The sequence below is a fragment of the Trachurus japonicus genome, chromosome 14, assembly GCF_045865225.1.
Source record: "Trachurus japonicus isolate A0001 chromosome 14, Traja_1.0".
Classification (NCBI taxonomy): Eukaryota; Metazoa; Chordata; class Actinopteri; order Carangiformes; family Carangidae; genus Trachurus; species Trachurus japonicus.
In genome coordinates, this window is record NC_140920.1 from 249180 (window position 1) to 266527 (window position 17348).

General features: G+C 48.9%; 1 protein-coding gene across 1 annotated transcript in view; it reads left to right on the top strand.

The window, feature by feature from the left end:
* The first annotated feature begins 223 nt into the window (after positions 1-223).
* The window catches only part of cpeb4b (cytoplasmic polyadenylation element binding protein 4b), a 67624-nt gene continuing 50499 nt past the window's right edge, over positions 224-17348 (top strand). Inside the window, exons 1-3 of the mRNA XM_085796966.1 lie at positions 224-673; positions 4520-5433; positions 7948-8318. Of these exons, the coding sequence (XP_085653092.1) occupies positions 4542-5433; positions 7948-8318 (1263 nt within the window). The 5' untranslated portion in view covers positions 224-673; positions 4520-4541. The remainder of the gene's footprint in view (positions 674-4519; positions 5434-7947; positions 8319-17348) is intronic.

The window sequence follows — 17348 nt, forward strand, 5'->3', positions numbered from 1 at the left end:
ACCGGCCTCTGTCCTGCTCTGTGATTGGTCCGCGGCCTCTGTCCTGCTCTGTGATTGGTCCGCGGCCGCTAAATGACAGACTGAGGTCGCCGGCGCTGCGCTGCGTCGTCCAATCACAGAGCGAGGTGTGGCTCTACGGGCGGAGGGGGGCGGGGCTAGAGGCGGAAGTGACTGTCGGCTGATCAGTGGAGAGAGAGAAGGAGAGAGAGAGAGAAGGAAGGAGAGATAGAAGAAGGAGAAGAAGGAGAAGAAGAAGGAGACTCGACAGAGAAAATAATAAAATCCCTCCGACCGGACCATGAGCCTGTGACACGACCAGAACCAGAACCGTTACCGTTACCGGACTGACACGACGTTACGTTACGTTACCGGACCGACGCGTTACAGTTACCGGACTGACACGACGTTACGTTACCGGACTGACACGTTACCGGACCGACTGAGCCGCTCGGTTGTTGGTCGACGCCGCGGAGCAGCCGGAGGAGCCGCGGGGGGAGCGGTGTCATTGAGCAGCAGCAGCTTCAACAGCAGCAGCAGGAGGTTAGCCGAACCGAGCCGAGCCGAACCGAGCCGAACCGAGCCAGGCCAGACACCGAGCCAGAAGCCGAGCCAGGCCAGACACCGACCGAACCGGGTCCAGCTCCGAGACCAGTCCGAGTCCGAGGACCAGAAGGTGAAATGACCGAGTCCTCCCGGCTAGCTAAGCGGCTAGGCTAGGCTAGGCTAGGCTAGTTAGCAGCTAACGGCTAGCCGCTAGGACGGCTAGCTCATAGATATATATAGGCCTACGTATAGATATCTATGCGGCTAGCTGGCTAACAGGCTAGCTGTGTGTGTGTCTCTCTGTGTGTGTGTGTAGCTGTGTGTGTGTGTGTGTGTGTGTGTGTGTCTGTGTGTGTGTGTGTGTGTGTGTGTGTGTGTGTGTGTCCGATGCTGAGTGACAGCTGTCAATCAAAGCCGTTCATCGATCAGACTGATCAACAGACGCGTAGATTATTGTGTGTCAGCTGGTGTGTGTCAGAAAACCGTCTCTACTGTGTGTGTATTTGATGTGTGTGTGTGTGTGTAGCTATGTGTGTGTGTGTGTGTGTGTGTGTGAGTCCGACCAGAGCAGATCGATGTTGTTGAGTGACAGCTGTCAATCAAGGTCAGTGTGAGTGTGACGTTTCAACGGTTCATCGATTACAACTGATCAACAGACAGGTCGGTGACTGTGTGTGTCAGCTGCTGTGTGTGTGTGTGTGTGTGTGTGTGTGTGTGTGTGTGTGTGTGTGTGTGTGTGTGTGTGTGAGCTCAGCTGCAGACAAGCTGCTACGTCACGGGGTTAGCTATAATTAGCACTAGCTGTAATGTTAACTGTTTGTCTTTGAGTGTGTGTGTGTAGTTCACAGTGTGTGTGTGTGTGCGTGTAGTTCACGGTGAGTCTGTGTGTGTGTGTTAGTGCAGCACAGACACGAGTCTGTCCATCACCTGATGTGTCAGTGTCTCTAACTACTGTCCTCACAGCTGCTGCCAGTCGCTATGGTTACATGGACACGATAGATGATGTTACAGTGACTGGACTAAACCATCTCTCTGTCCTCAGGACTAAACCATCTCTCTCTGTCCTCAGGACTAAACCATCTCTCTCTGTCCTCAGGACTAAACCATCTCTGTGTCCTCAGGACTAAACCATCTCTGTGTCCTCAGGACTAAACCATCTCTCTCTGTCCTCAGGACTAAACCATCTCTCTCTGTCCTCAGGACTAAACCATCTCTGTGTCCTCAGGACTAAACCATCTCTGTGTCCTCAGGACTAAACCATCTCTCTGTGTCCTCAGGACTAAACCATCTCTCTCTGTCCTCAGGACTAAACCATCTCTCTCTGTCCTCAGGACTAAACCATCTCTCTGTGTCCTCAGGACTAAACCATCTCTCTGTCCTCAGGACTAAACCATCTCTCTGTGTCCTCAGGACTAAACCATCTCTCTGTCCTCAGGACTAAACCATCTCTCTCTGTCCTCAGGACTAAACCATCTCTCTCTCTGTCCTCAGGACTAAACCATCTCTCTGTGTCCTCAGGACTAAACCATCTCTCTGTCCTCAGGACTAAACCATCTCTCTGTCCTCAGGACTAAACCATCTCTCTGTGTCCTCAGGACTAAACCATCTCTCTCTGTGTCCTCAGGACTAAACCATCTCTCTCTCCTCAGGACTAAACCATCTCTCTGTCCTCAGGACTAAACCATCTCTCTCTCCTCAGGACTAAACCATCTCTCTGTCCTCAGGACTAAACCATCTCTCTGTGTCCTCAGGACTAAACCATCTCTGTGTCCTCAGGACTAAACCATCTCTGTGTCCTCAGGACTAAACCATCTCTCTGTCCTCAGGACTAAACCATCTCTCTGTCCTCAGGACTAAACCATCTCTGTGTCCTCAGGACTAAACCATCTCTCTCTGTCCTCAGGACTAAACCATCTCTCTGTCCTCAGGACTAAACCATCTCTCTCTGTCCTCAGGACTAAACCATCTCTCTCTGTCCTCAGGACTAAACCATCTCTCCCTGTCCTCAGGACTAAACCATCTCTCTGTCTTCAGGACTAAACCATCTCTCTGTCCTCAGGACTAAACCATCTCTCTGTCCTCAGGACTAAACCATCTCTGTGTCCTCAGGACTAAACCATCTCTCTCTCTGTCTTCAGGACTAAACCATCTCTCTGTCCTCAGGACTAAACCATCTCTCTGTCCTCAGGACTAAACCATCTCTGTGTCCTCAGGACTAAACCATCTCTCTCTGTGTCCTCAGGACTAAACCATCTCTCTCTGTCCTCAGGACTAAACCATCTCTGTGTGTCCTCAGGACTAAACCATCTCTCTCTGTGTCCTCAGGACTAAACCATCTCTCTGTCCTCAGGACTAAACCATCTCTGTGTCCTCAGGACTAAACCATCTCTCTGTGTCCTCAGGACTAAACCATCTCTCTCTGTGTCCTCAGGACTAAACCATCTCTCTGTCCTCAGGACTAAACCATCTCTGTGTCCTCAGGACTAAACCATCTCTCTCTCCTCAGGACTAAACCATCTCTCTGTCCTCAGGACTAAACCATCTCTCTCTCCTCAGGACTAAACCATCTCTCTGTCCTCAGGACTAAACCATCTCTATGTCCTCAGGACTAAACCATCTCTCTCTGTGTCCTCAGGACTAAACCATCTCTCTGTCCTCAGGACTAAACCATCTCTATGTCCTCAGGACTAAACCATCTCTCTGTCCTCAGGACTAAACCATCTCTCTGTGTCCTCAGGACTAAACCATCTCTCTGTCCTCAGGACTAAACCATCTCTCTGTCCTCAGGACTAAACCATCTCTCTCTCTGTCCTCAGGACTAAACCATCTCTCTGTCCTCAGGACTAAACCATCTCTCTCTGTCCTCAGGACTAAACCATCTCTCTCTGTCCTCAGGACTAAACCATCTCTCTGTCTTCAGGACTAAACCATCTCTGTGTCCTCAGGACTAAACCATCTCTCTGTCTTCAGGACTAAACCATCTCTGTGTCCTCAGGACTAAACCATCTCTCTCTGTGTCCTCAGGACTAAACCATCTCTCTCTGTCCTCAGGACTAAACCATCTCTCTGTCTTCAGGACTAAACCATCTCTCTCTGTCCTCAGGACTAAACCATCTCTCTCTGTCCTCAGGACTAAACCATCTCTCTCTCTGTCCTCAGGACTAAACCATCTCTCTAACCACACCGGCCCAGAGTGACCGGTGTAGCTACCAAATAAATGCAGTAGTGAGCGGTGTAGCTACCAAATAAATGAAGTAGTGACCGGTGTAGCTACCAAATAAATGAAGTAGTGACCGGTGTAGCTACCAAATAAATGAAGTAGTGACCGGTGTAGCTACCAAATAAATGAAGTAGTGACCGGTGTAGCTACCAAATAAATGAAGTAGTGACCGGTGTAGCTACCAAATAAATGCAGTAGTGACCGGTGTAGCTACCAAATAAATGAAGTAGTGACCGGTGTAGCTACCAAATAAATGAAGTAGTGACCGGTGTAGCTACCAAATAAATGAAGTAGTGACCGGTGTAGCTACCAAATAAATGAAGTAGTGACCGGTGTAGCTACCAAATAAATGCAGTAGTGCAGCAGCCTCAATAAATGTGTCCAGCTGCCAGAGTTGTCTGGTCGCGGCTTCCACATCTCCCACATCTAAACCATCTCTCTCTGTGTCTTTAGGACTAAACCATCTCTGTGTCCTCAGGACTAAACCATCTCTGTGTCCTCAGGACTAAACCATCTCTCTCTGTCCTCAGGACTAAACCATCTCTCTCTGTGTGTCTTTAGGACTAAACCATCTCTCTGTGTCCTCAGGACTAAACCATCTCTCTGTGTCCTCAGGACTAAACCATCTCTCTGTGTCTTTAGGACTAAACCATCTCTCTCTGTGTCCTCAGGACTAAACCATCTCTCTGTGTCCTCAGGACTAAACCATCTCTCTGTGTCTTTAGGACTAAACCATCTCTCTCTCTGTGTCTTTAGGACTAAACCATCTCTAAACCAAATGGGGGATTACGGCTTCGGGGTCCTGGTTCAGAACAACTCTGGTAACAAGTCAGCGTTCCCGGTCCGGCTCCACCCCCACCTGCAGCCTCCTCACCACCACCAGAATGTGTCTCCGAGCGCCGCCGCCGCCTTCATAACCGGCTCCACGGCTGCAGGCAACGGCTCTACGGGCGGCGGTGGCTCGGCCTGGCTCTTCCCCCCCGCCGCCGCCACCGTCGCCCACGGCAGCAGCGGCAGCAGCAGCGTGTTGCAGGACGAGATGCTGGGGGACAAGCCCAAAGCACCGCTGCAGCCGCCGCCGGAGCTGCAGGAGGCGCCGGAGAAGCAGCTGTCGCCCGCGAGTCACCAGGACGGCGTGATGATGTCAGAGCTGGAGAAGGCGCGGTCGGACGACGGGAAGGCCGACGGCGGCGGCGCGGCGGAGGGAATCAACGGGAAGGAGAAGCAGCTGCGTCTGGAGTCTCCGGTTCTGAGCGGCTTCGACTACCAGGAGCCGAGCGGCGCGGTGCAGTCCGCCGCCGCCTCGTCCTCGCTCAGCGGCTTCAACAGCTGGTCGGCCGCCATCCCGCCGGCGCCCTCGACCATCATCAACGAGGACGTGAGCTTCTTCAACGCGGCGGCGGCGGCGGCGGCTGCGGCGGCGAGCAACAACGGGCCGCTGCTGTTCCAGAACTTCTCGCACCACGTCGGCCCCGGCTTCGGAGGGAACTTCTCGCCGCAGATCGGCCCGGCGGCGGCTGCGGCCGCGGCGGCGGCGGCGCTGTCCCAGCACCACGCGGCCCCACCGCCGCCGCCACACCCACACTTCCAGCACGCCCACGGACACCAGCAGCACCGCCGCTCCCCGGCCTCGCCACATCCGCCGCCGCCGCCGTTCCCCCACAGCAGGCAGGAACATCACTCACTTTCATTCTATAAACTACTGACAACAATTTCTCCCAAAAGTTACAACTGGTCAAAATAACAAAAAAAGATGCAGTGTTTTCAGACCTCAAATAATGCAAAGAAAACAAGTTGATATAGGATGAATCTCCTTGTTGTTTACAACTACTTCCGGGTAGAAAACCAGCATGAGAACAAAAGTGACGGACGAGAGTTTCGCTATCTAATTTTTCATGTTACTATATCGCCGTTTAGACTAATCTTATGTTTGTAAAGTCTATAAAACCAATGATTGGACAAACATTACTATTTATGTGTGCACATTTTTGTAATAATGGTTATCATAGATTAGCCGGTTATCCTTGAACCGCCACCTTACCGTGGTGGAGGGGTTTGAGCACCTGAATGATCCTAGGAGCTATGTTGTCCGGGGCTTAATGCCCCTGGTAGGGTCTCCCAAGGCAAACAGGTCCTAGGTGACAGGTCAGACTAAGAGCGGTTCAAAGCCCCTATGAAGAAGAAACAATCAAGGAAGTGTACGTCGCCCGGACTGGTGTTACCGGGGCCCCACCCTGGAGCCAGGCCTGGGGTCGGGGCTGCAGGCGAGCGCCTGGTGGCCGGGTCTTAGCCCACGGGACCCGGCCGGGCCCAGCCCGAAGGAGCGACGTGGGCCGGCCTTCCAGTAGGCCCACCACCCGCAGGAAGGACCATGAGGGGTCGGTGCGTTGGGCTCTGGGTGGCAGCCGTGGGCGGGGGCCCCGGCGACCCAATCCCCGGACAACGACTCTGGCTTTAGGGACGGAATGTCACCTTGCTGGGGGTGTAAGGGTGTCCATCAGTGCATGTGGCACCAGGACACCCTAGGACGGAGGTCAATGATCGACTTTGTAGTCGTGTCATCTGACCTCCGGCCGTATGTCTTGGACACTCGGGTGAAGAGAGGGGCTGAGCTGTCAACTGATCACCACCTGGTGGTGAGTTGGATCCGCTGGCAGGGGAGGAAGCTGGTCAGACCTGGAAGACCCAAGCGTATCGTGAGGGTCTGCTGGGAACGTCTGGCAGAATCCCCTGTCAGGGAGGTCTTCAACTCCCACCTCCGGGAGAGCTTTGACCGGGTCCTGAGGGAGGCTGGAGACATTGAGTCTGAATGGACCATGTTCTCCACTTCCATTGTTGACGCGGCCGTCCGGAGCTGTGGCCGTAAGGTCTCCGGCGCCTGTCGCGGCGGTAATCCCCGAACCCGGTGGTGGACACCAGAAGTAAGGGATGCCGTCAAGCTGAAGAAGGAGTCCTACCGAGCCTGGCTAGCTCGGGGGACCCCCGAGGCAGCTGACGGGTACCGGCAGGCCAAGCGGACGGCAGCCCGGGCGGTCGCAGAAGCAAAAACTCGGGTCTGGGAAAAGTTCGGGGAGGCCATGGAGGAGGACTACCGGTCGGCCTCGAGGAAATTCTGGCAAACCATCCGGCGCCTCAGGAGGGGGAAGCAGTGCTCCGCCAACACTGTTTACAGTGGAGGAGGGGAGCTGTTGACCTCGACTGGGGATATCGTCGGGCGGTGGAAGGAATACTTTGAGGATCTCCTCAATCCCACTGACACGCCTTCCGTCGAGGAAGCAGAGGCTGAGGATTCAGAGGTCGATTCATTCATCACCCAAGCTGAAGTCACTGAGGTAGTCAGGAAGCTCCTCAGTGGCAAGGCACCGGGGGTGGATGAGATCCGCCCTGAGTACCTCAAGTCTCTGGATGTTGTGGGGCTGTCGTGGCTGACACGCCTCTGCAGCATCGCGTGGCAGTCGGGGACAGTGCCTCTGGCCTGGCAGACCGGGGTGGTGGTCCCTCTCTTCAGACCGGGGTGGTGGTCCCTCTCTTCAAAAAGGGGGACCGGAGGGTGTGTTCCAACTACCGGGGGATCACACTCCCCCTCCCGGGGAAAGTCTATTCCAGGGTGCTGGAGAGGAGAATTCGGCCGGTAGTCGAACCTCGGATTCAGGAGGAACAATGCGGTTTTCGTCCTGGCCGTGGAACGCTGGACCAGCTCTACACCCTCCGCAGGGTCCTCGAGGGCTCATGGGAGTTTGCCCAACCAGTCTAGACACTGTGATTCCCCCAAACTGAATAAATACAACACATAGCAACACAAAACACACACACAGAAATAGTAATGTTTCTTCAATCATTTCAGATTTGTCTAAACGGTGATAGGGCGTGAAAAATATGATATAGCTAAACTCTCGTTCATTACTATTGATCTCATTCAAATTACGTGCTGGTTTGATATATCGATATTCAGAATTTGAATATCGATGTCGTATCGCAATACAAAATATCGCGATATATTGCCGTATTGATATTTTTGCCCACCCCTAACTGTTATGTCATGGTTATGACAGTTTTATGTCAATCTTATGAATACCTATTCAAGTAAAGTGTTACCTCAAAATTTTCTCAATTTTCTCCCCTAGAGGTGTCGTATCCTTCTCACCTTTTTTCCCGTTTTCCTGTCCACCACAGGAGCGCGGCGGCGGCGTTCGGCCAGCTGCCCCACCTGTCCAACAGCCTCAACAAGCCGCCGTCGCCGTGGGGCGGCTACCAGAGCCCCTCCCCCTCCCCCTCCTCCTCCTCCTGGAGCCCCGGCGGCGGCGGCGGCGGGGGCGGCTACAGCAGCGGTGGTGGCGGTGGCGGTGGATGGGGCGGCTCTCAGGGCAGAGACTACCGACGGGGGCTGAACGGGGGGATGACGCCCATCAACTCCATCTCCCCGCTGAAGAAAACCTTCCCCAACAACCACGTGGCGGCGCAGAAGTACCAGAGGAACGGCCCCGCCCCCTTCAGCGCCGCCAAGGCCTGGATGGACGACGGCGGCGGCCGCAGCGACAACATCTTCCCCTTCCAGGTCAGTGGCTCCGTCGCACCGCTTCACTGGAGAAAAGAGTCTCTGAAAGTTAGAGAAAGTACCGTTGACTAGAGCTGCAGCTGTTCATTAGATTCACATGACGTCACTGTGTTTCTGCGCCGCCATATTTGTGTCTGAATCAGGGCGATCTGGGCACAGATCACAGTGGAGTAGTAGGAGGAAATCAGCAAGATTTATTACTTATTAATTACTCACTGATTCTGCATTTAGGGTCTTTTATTTCTGTATAACAGACCGTTGCTAAGTAAAACGGGCCGTTGCTAGGGACGCCGCTCTGATCAGCGGAGCAGGGCAGAAGAACTATCCAGGATTTTTACCTTGTGTTTCATTTTTACCAGTTTCAGACTAATTGTGATGTTAGAAAAATGACTTGTAGCTTGTTAGAGGGAGAGTGGAGGCTCTCTGCCTCCCTCACCGCTGCTGGAATCAAACCTGCGATCAGAGCGGACAGAGCGGACGGGCCAGTGCAGTGTCACAGCTGTGACCAGCTGTGTCTGTGCCACCGTGAGTCCGTGACACAAACGTGTCCCGTATCGTACGGTAATCTCTTATGACAGACAGGACGACATAAATGCACATCGTAACATTTACATGATAATTCATCAATCTACTGATTGATTATCAGAAGCTCGTTGAAAACAACTACAGACGAGTCGACAGGAGGAGGGTGAGGAGCAAACAGCGGAGAAGTGACCGGACTAAGGACTTTGATCAACATTACGTCTCAAATTAATTAATTAATTCATAAACTGTGTAATAAGTGGGATAATATAGAGTTAGTCTGTTGTTATAGAGATATAAACCCAGACAGGATGTATGAAACCCTGTCATTTTGTCAAGAAACTGTCATTTCCATCCTGCGGTTTGATGCTGTTATATGAGGAGACCTGTCAAATCGGACACAAATATGGCGACGTGACGTCACTGCAACCCATGAATTCATCGATCAATCAATACATTTCTATATCGACACACTTTTATATTATCAATCAATCAATCAATTTGTTTATTTGGGGCATGTCAATTTAAATCATCATCATCACACTTCATCTTAGTTCAAATAATACAATACACATGGCCGAAAGGGAAAGCGGGAGAAGCAAAAGCTTATCTAGTCCCGCCCCCATTACCCACAGAATAAAAAATATTTATCATAATCTTTTCTTTCAGATTTTTTTTTTTTTTTTTGCATTTTGATGTAACTTTCTTTTACTTATGACATTTGACATAACATGTTACAGAGCGGAGCTCTGCCCCGTTTCAGAGGTGAAGGAAGCCCTGAGTGGAAAGACGTCGCCTTCACGATGTAGAATGTGTTCAATTCAAAAAAGTGAAACTAACAAATGTCCATTATTCAGTTTATTTTAATAGTAATAATTATGACTAACATTCAGTGAAGACCTAAAATTCAGTATCTCCAAAATTGAAATATTGCAATGGATTTAAAAAAAATTTTTTTTAAGCATTTTTAATCTAGAAATGTTGGCCTTCTGAAAACTATGTCCATCTATATGCACTCAACACTTGGTTGGGGTTGAACTACTGGGAATTGACTTTTCCGTGATGTAATTATATGTTAATGGTGAGAACCCCCCCAGACAATTCCTCTCTTTTTTGGTCCTGACCCGTTTGCATCCCTGTTTATCTCAATACACTTTTCGACATTTTTATTTCCATAACACTTTCACATTGATTCACTTTTACATCGATACGTCTGAATAAAAACCCTCCTCATGAGAGCGTAACAATGCTTTAGTGATGTCTGAGAGGTTTCCAGTACCAGCTTTAGGTTATTCACATTTCTAGGGAAGATGGAAACACACCGTGTGCGTGTGTAAGTGTGTGTGTGTGTGTGTGTGTGTGTGTGTGTGTGTGTGTGTTAAAGCTTTGTGTGTATTTCTCCGCGTGCCGCCTGACTGACTAAACATTAATGTGTCAGCTGTTAATTTTATTACAGCGTGTGGTATAGGAGCTATTTTTAGAGGAGGGGGGGAGGGGAAGGTGTGTGTGTGTGTCTGTGTGTGTGAGTGTGTGTGTGTGTATGTGTGTGTGTGTGTGTGTGTGCAGAGACTCACATGATGCTAGAGTGTGTGATGATGATGACTAATGAGTCTCTGTCACTGCAGAGCTGAGAGCCACGTATACGGGGGGGGAGGGGGAGGGGAGGGGGGGTCGAGAAGGACACACACTGCTATGGAGAGAGAGAGAGAGAGAGAATCATTATGGGATGTCTTGGATGAGGTGATTGATCAGATTGACTCTGCTGCTGGTTCACTGATACGACCGAGGAGGTGATCGACTGATCGATTCCTGGTATTGATCCAGCTCAGCGTTCATGGTGGTGGGGGTGGTGGTGGTTGTCATGGTTACAGGGGCCCAGTCCGGCCTCCATCTGCTGCTGCATCACATGGACACGACCAATCAGGATGAAGATCCAGAATGAAATGGCGTCATGTGACGACTCGGTTCGATTATGATTCTGTCTCGGCTGCTTCTCGATGCTTCACCTGCTCAGGTTTCTATGTCGTCACACAGGACACGTCTCTTCTTTTATTTATTTTTATTTAAGGAGGACAATGCACATTAATGGACATAATAAAATGTAAAGGTGCCAGTGTTAGCCAACGGCTAGTTTCAGACTGTCTTCCTCCTGGCAAGGTGGTAAAAGCCATTAAAATAAACACAAGGACATAGCAACAGAATTCAAAAAACAGGAAAAACACACATGTATCCAACAGAAACCTACAGACAAAAAAACTACAAAGAGAGACGATTAACATGACGCTACTATGACAAAGGAAAAAAACCAAAAAAAGACTGTTTATGGGATGGATAAGATGGATGAAGATGCAACAAGGCAAAGACCAGGACAGGGTTTCTTGATGGAGTTGTGCTAGAATGGGTTGGGAACACAACGAAACCAAAATATAGTACAGTGTGATAATGTGCTACAGTGCTCAATAAAAAACGGTCAGGGATGGATGGATGAAACCTGATGATGTCAGCGGTGAAAACGACCTTGACTCGTTGAACGCAGCGTCTCCAACACGGCGCCGGTGATCTGCCGTAGCGCTCGGCTCGCTGCCAGTCGCTCGCCAGAGGATTCAGGAATCATATGAGTATGAAAACTCTATTGGTCACAAACCTGCACCGTACATCCAGGAGGTTTTCTGCGTTTCGTGCACGGGGTCGTTGTTGTAATGATGTAACGCGTAATGATGTATACGAGCGTCGTGCACGCTCACAACCAAAGCGAAGCCGTAGCGGCGGCAGACGGTGCGTAGCGCCTGTTTGTTTGTACACAGAGGAAACGTCTCAACTCTTTGGTTCTTCGTTCAGATCAGCGTCGTTGTTCTGCGTCGTAGCTCGTTGAAGACTCTTCATCTGTCTTTACGCCACAAGGTTCACGTGGCCCAGCTCGGATTGGTTCCTCTGGACATGAACCTGTAAACTATATATATATATATATATATATATAATATTAGGGCCGGGACTCGATTAAAAAAATTAATCGAATTAATCAGAGGCTTTGTAATTAATTAATCGCAATTAATCGCATTTTAATCGCATATAAATATTTGACCTGAGAACAGTGAGAACATGGATTTTAGTACCATTGAATGACTGAATACATAAGCTTAAGCATTCAAGGTGGTACTTAACCAAGACCAACAGACCAGGGATGCAAATTATCCATTAATTCATTAATGGATATTTGATACATACAGATTAAATGGTCTTTCCTTCCAATACACTATGATGATTACTGTAGTATTTAACTAGGCTACTTAAATCACAGCAGCATAAACTGATGTGTTGAACTCAGCCTGATGTAAACATTAATAAAACTCAGTAACCAATCACACAGCAGCTCCATGTTGTCCCTGTGTGATGTTCAGGGACAGGTCAGGACAGTCTGAAGACAGAGCTCTGAGGGTGAAGTCCTGTCATAATGAGATGAGCTGCACCTGTGACAGTGACAGGTCATAGATGTAGCGCTGCAGCTGAGCAGTTAGCGCTATATAGCGCATTTAGCGTGCGCCGTGTCTGTGTATCTATGTGCAGGCAGAGATCAGAGATGGTGTTTTAAATAACCATGCTAGTGTTTCACCAGCTCTCATCTCTGCCAGTCAGCCTCTCAAACTGCCGCCTCTCTCGCGTGCGGGCGCACCGCACGTAGACACGTGAGGAAAAATAAATAAAAATTTTTGAAATTTTTTTTTTTTTTTTTTTAAATAAGTGCGATTAAAATGCGTTAATTCTTTTAACGCGTTAATTTTTGTGTAATTAATTAATCGTAATTAATGCGTTAAAGTCCCGGCCCTAATATATATATATACACTCCAGATGCCGTTATATGTGGAAATAAACCAGACACAGACCAGATATGAGCCGATACGTCTGCAGTCTGAACTGATCAGATGAGACTCGTACGTCATCAACGATGTGTCGATGGAGCAGATTGATGACAGTGTGTTGTTGTTGACCTGCAGCTGAACTTCCTCCTCTGCTTCGGCAGCCGACCACGTCGACATGCAGGTGGTTCAGCACAAGCAGAGCAGGTGAATGCAGATACCAGACACAGGTGACTTCAACAGAGTCAGATAGAGGCATCGAGTCTGTAGAGGAAAGAGACTCTGACACCTGAACGTGGTTATTTCACGTCTGTAATCGGTGTGAAGCTTTGACACAGTCCTGTCCAACTCTACCAGACAGTAGAGCGATGACGTTCATGTTGTCTTCTTCTTTCTGTTCAAAAGAAGCAAGAGACCTTGTCTGCAGGATGAAACAGGAAGCAGTGTGTTGACGTGTTGGACTGTTGACGTGTCTGCAGGATGAAAGTCTCGGCTCAGGATGAACAGACCGACTGTTGTTGTTGTTGGAGTCACGGGGTGAAGCTCATGCAAATCATTACAGCCTCATCCACATTAATATTTAGCTGCTTCATCACCCAGCTCCTCTGGTCGATCCTCAGCTGTGGCTCTGCTCGGCCTCCATGTTGACTCAGTCTGCTGATACATCCCATAATACGTTAGAGCTGAGGCTCAACTCACACTAACACACTGGCTACATTCACATGCAGTCCATATTCAGGTTAACGTCAATAATCTGCTGTCTAAAACATTCAGAATATCCCTTTACCTGTGTGAGCAAACAGGCGTATTCCTGTTTACATGGGAACTGTAATCTATTACATCCTTAACAACATTGGGTTGTGAGAAATCGGTGTATCGGGGTTCATTCACCAGCTGTGCCTATCCACCACTTTATTTTCCCATGATCCATTGCGTCACACCACAACAGAAGTGGGTTTTAGTAGCATTCTAGCGAGCGGCTAACTGGTAGCGTTAGCCACCGGTTCTAGCGAGCGGCTAACTGGTAGCGTTAGCCACCGGTTCTAGCGAGCGGCTAACTGGTAGCGTTAGCCACCGGTTCTAGCGAGCGGCTAACTGGTAGCGTTAGCCACCGGTTCTAGCGAGCGGCTAACTGGTAGCGTTAGCGGCTAACTGGTAGCGTTAGCCACCGGTGTAGGTACCAAATGTGGGGGCTCCGGGCTGCCAAAACCGTTTTGACTAAATCTGATGTTTGTTAAGTCTAGAAAACGAATTATTGAACAAACATTACTATTTCTGTGTGCACGTTTTTGTAATTAGTCATGGTTATCGTAGCTGTTAGCTTTGCTGTTGCTGACAGCTAAGCTAACGGCGGTAGCTAAGCTAACATCAGGACGTCAGCTGTTAAAACCCTCCCGTTGTGGGACACGACATGAAACTACTCCAGTTAGCTCAGTCATGTTGGAACTAGGATATCCGCTGGAGAAAATATTTTTTTCATGGGCCGTTTATTGAGTTATTTAAGACACTGCTAACGGCTAACAGTTAGCCCAGCTAACGTTAATCTAAAATGTAATGGAGTGTCATGGCGACACCCAGCGTCGTTCTCCGGAAAGTGGTGGATAAGTTAATTCAAATTTTCCTTACTCTCTATTTAAATCTGCCTCATTTTCAACGGTTTCCAATGGGAGTTAACCCTTCCGTGACCATTGTTTGTCCAACCTAGCAACAGTAACCGTGGACGACTTGACAAAGGGTCAGTTGTGGTCATTTCTTGTCTTGTAGGTTTTAAACCTGCTGAAGGAACCTTGTTCTGAAACGGTTGTTTCTGTGATGTCCAGTAAATGATTCTGTCAGATTAGTGGGAAAGCTGCTTTAAAGAGTCAGAGTGTATTTAGGATTCACTTCAGTCCTGTTTCACCCTGACTCCTCCTCTTGCCCCTCCTGCCCCTCCTCCTCCTCTGGGTCCGGGGCAGTTTCCTCCAGTCGGGGTATTTAAGTATTTAACGTCGTCTCAGGCCTTTGAAACTCTCTGACCAGGAGGAAACTGAATCTCTACATCATCAGAAGCTTCGACCTGTTTCCTCTTCCTTCCCTCTTTTCTTCTCTTACTTTGTCTTAGCTCACTGCTCCTCCTCTTCCTCCTCCTCCTCTCTCTCTCCATCACTCCTTCTCTTTCATCTGACACTTTCCTCCTTCCCTCCTTTGCTCTGGGCTTCCTCTCTTCCTCTCTTCCTCTCCTCCTCTCCTCCTCTCCTCCTCTCTTCCTCTCAGAAACCAGAGTTAACAGCTGCAGCTCTGACTGGCTCGTATACGTTGTAATATCCTTTAAAGGGGACCTATTATGCTTTTCCAGCTTTTCAGACTTTTATATATGTTTAAATGTTGGATAATGGTTCTAGAGGCCGTGGAAGTGTCATATCCTGAGGTTAATGCATTTGGAGGTAAACCCTGCTAGATTATTGGGATTTCTCTTGGATTTCCCTGCACACCTGTTACACTCGGTTGCGCTGACTTTTTTTTGACATGAGCTCGCGTCTACGTCGATGCGTGCCGGACTCCCCTACATGGTCATGCCGAGGTCTCTGCTCCAGCCCATAGACCGGCCCCGCCTCCTCCCATGCTGCTCTGTTGTGGCTGGTGTCACAGCGGAGAGCGGAGCGGACTACTTCCTGCTTCTTCCCTGCATGTTTTAGCGCTGTAGCGTCACTTTACTGAGTTTTATTTAGAAGTGTACACTAGAGGTCGACCGATTAATCGTTTTGGCCGATTAATCGGCGCCGATAGGACGTTTTACAAACTATCGGAATCAGCGGAACTTGGCTCCGATAGTGGCCGATGGCTACAGTTTTTTCCACAGCGCCATAAACTGCTTCTTCCCTGCCGCTCTAGTCTCTCTGATCACTGAGGGGCGGGGCTGCTCTTCACACACACACAGAGCAGGGGAGAGAGAGAGAGACAGGGCCTGTGCAGCGGCAGCAGCAGAGAAGTGACCCAGGTGAGGGAAGGTAGGCTACTGTAGGTGCGGTGCGACCGCAGTAAGAGAGAGGCGGCAGGTGGAGGCGCTGACTGGAACCAAACTCTCTTGTTATTTAATGAGAAACACTGTAGTATTTTCTCTTAATCATATAAGGGTTCCTGCATAGATAATGTGGTGGCGGCTGCCACGCTAAATATCTCACCGCCACCAGCTCACGAGTCAGTGTTTTTTTTTTTTCCCCCCTCCGGCTTTTTGTGCTTTTATTTTGAAAGGACAGCTAGAGAGAGACGGGAAGGAGGAAGAGAGAGCGCCGCAGAGTTGGGACAGACGCACAATAATGGCTCTTTACACTACAAAGTTGGGCTCTATGGGCTCTACTCGACTTGGTTTAGGTCCTGTTCCAAAACAGCAGAGTTCCCCCTCAGCGGGGACGGGGTCGTCATATCACGGCCGCTACGTGCGTCTCGCTCTCTTTTTTCTCTCCTCCCGTCAGCTCCAAACACACTCATCCAACTCGATCACGATCATTACAGCGTGGTTTTTCTTTTTACAGGCGATGGGTTTTCCACACAGTAGGCTGATTGTAGTGAAACAGTCACCTGTTAATGTACGGCGTAACCACACCACGAGCTGACGTCCTGTTTAGTTACAGTCTCCTCTCCTGCAGCGTCACGTCCTCACTACAGCTGTTCTGATGTAAACAAACTCACGTGTGGAGTTCGGCTGTTCGTCACTCACAGGGTCCAGGGATGATTCAGTGTCCCACATCCTTTAGTTTTACACTAGCTAATAGCTATATATTATTATAAAAAAAAAAAAAAATTAAAAAAAATTAATTATTAATATATAATTTTTTTTTTCGGTGGGGGGGGGTATCGGCCGATTAATCGGCTATCGGCTTTTTCCTGCTCCAAACTATCGTTATTATATCGGAATTTAAAAATCCACTATCGGTCGACCTCTACTAATAAACATACCCGCAGGTTTTTTAGACGTTTACCGCCGTGTGCTTAGTCTATTTAGCAGAATGTTGGTCTCATTGATGAAATCTTGTGGCAGTTGAATTAGTTTGAATGAAAAGTGAAGCTGTGAGAAGGAGGAGGAGAGGAGCAGTGCTGCTGTAGTCTATGTGCACAAATCACCACATTTACATCAATAAATAACTGTTTTACAATGAACTGACCAGTCTGCATATATTTTAAATTTATTTTATTAAGTTATATTACATGGTTACAGTAGCCTACATGGCAAAGACTACTCTATACATCTTTGGTTAGGGTGAGACTAGGTCACGGGCACATTTCATTACACAATGTAGACTGGTCAGATACATACTGGAGATCTGGCAATTTGCCTACTGCAGATTTAGCTTTTGTTTGCATACTACATTTTGGCCAAATCAGTATAGGTACTAGTAGGTAGACATCGTCATGGTAACGCAATGCTGAGGGAGTGGTTCATTTGCATTTAAAGGGAGGGGCCACTGAAACAGACCGTTTTGCAGAGCCCCGTTTTTGAGAATGCTGTGATGTTTGATCTTAGAAGCACGTCACAGACATGTCTTTAAGACACCCAGGAACTATTTTAGTTTGTGCAAAAAGGAGCATAATAGGTCCCCTTTAATACTCGTATGTATTAATGTATTAATGTATTTTACTCTATTACTCCACTTCCTGTTGTAGCGTTGATCCACTG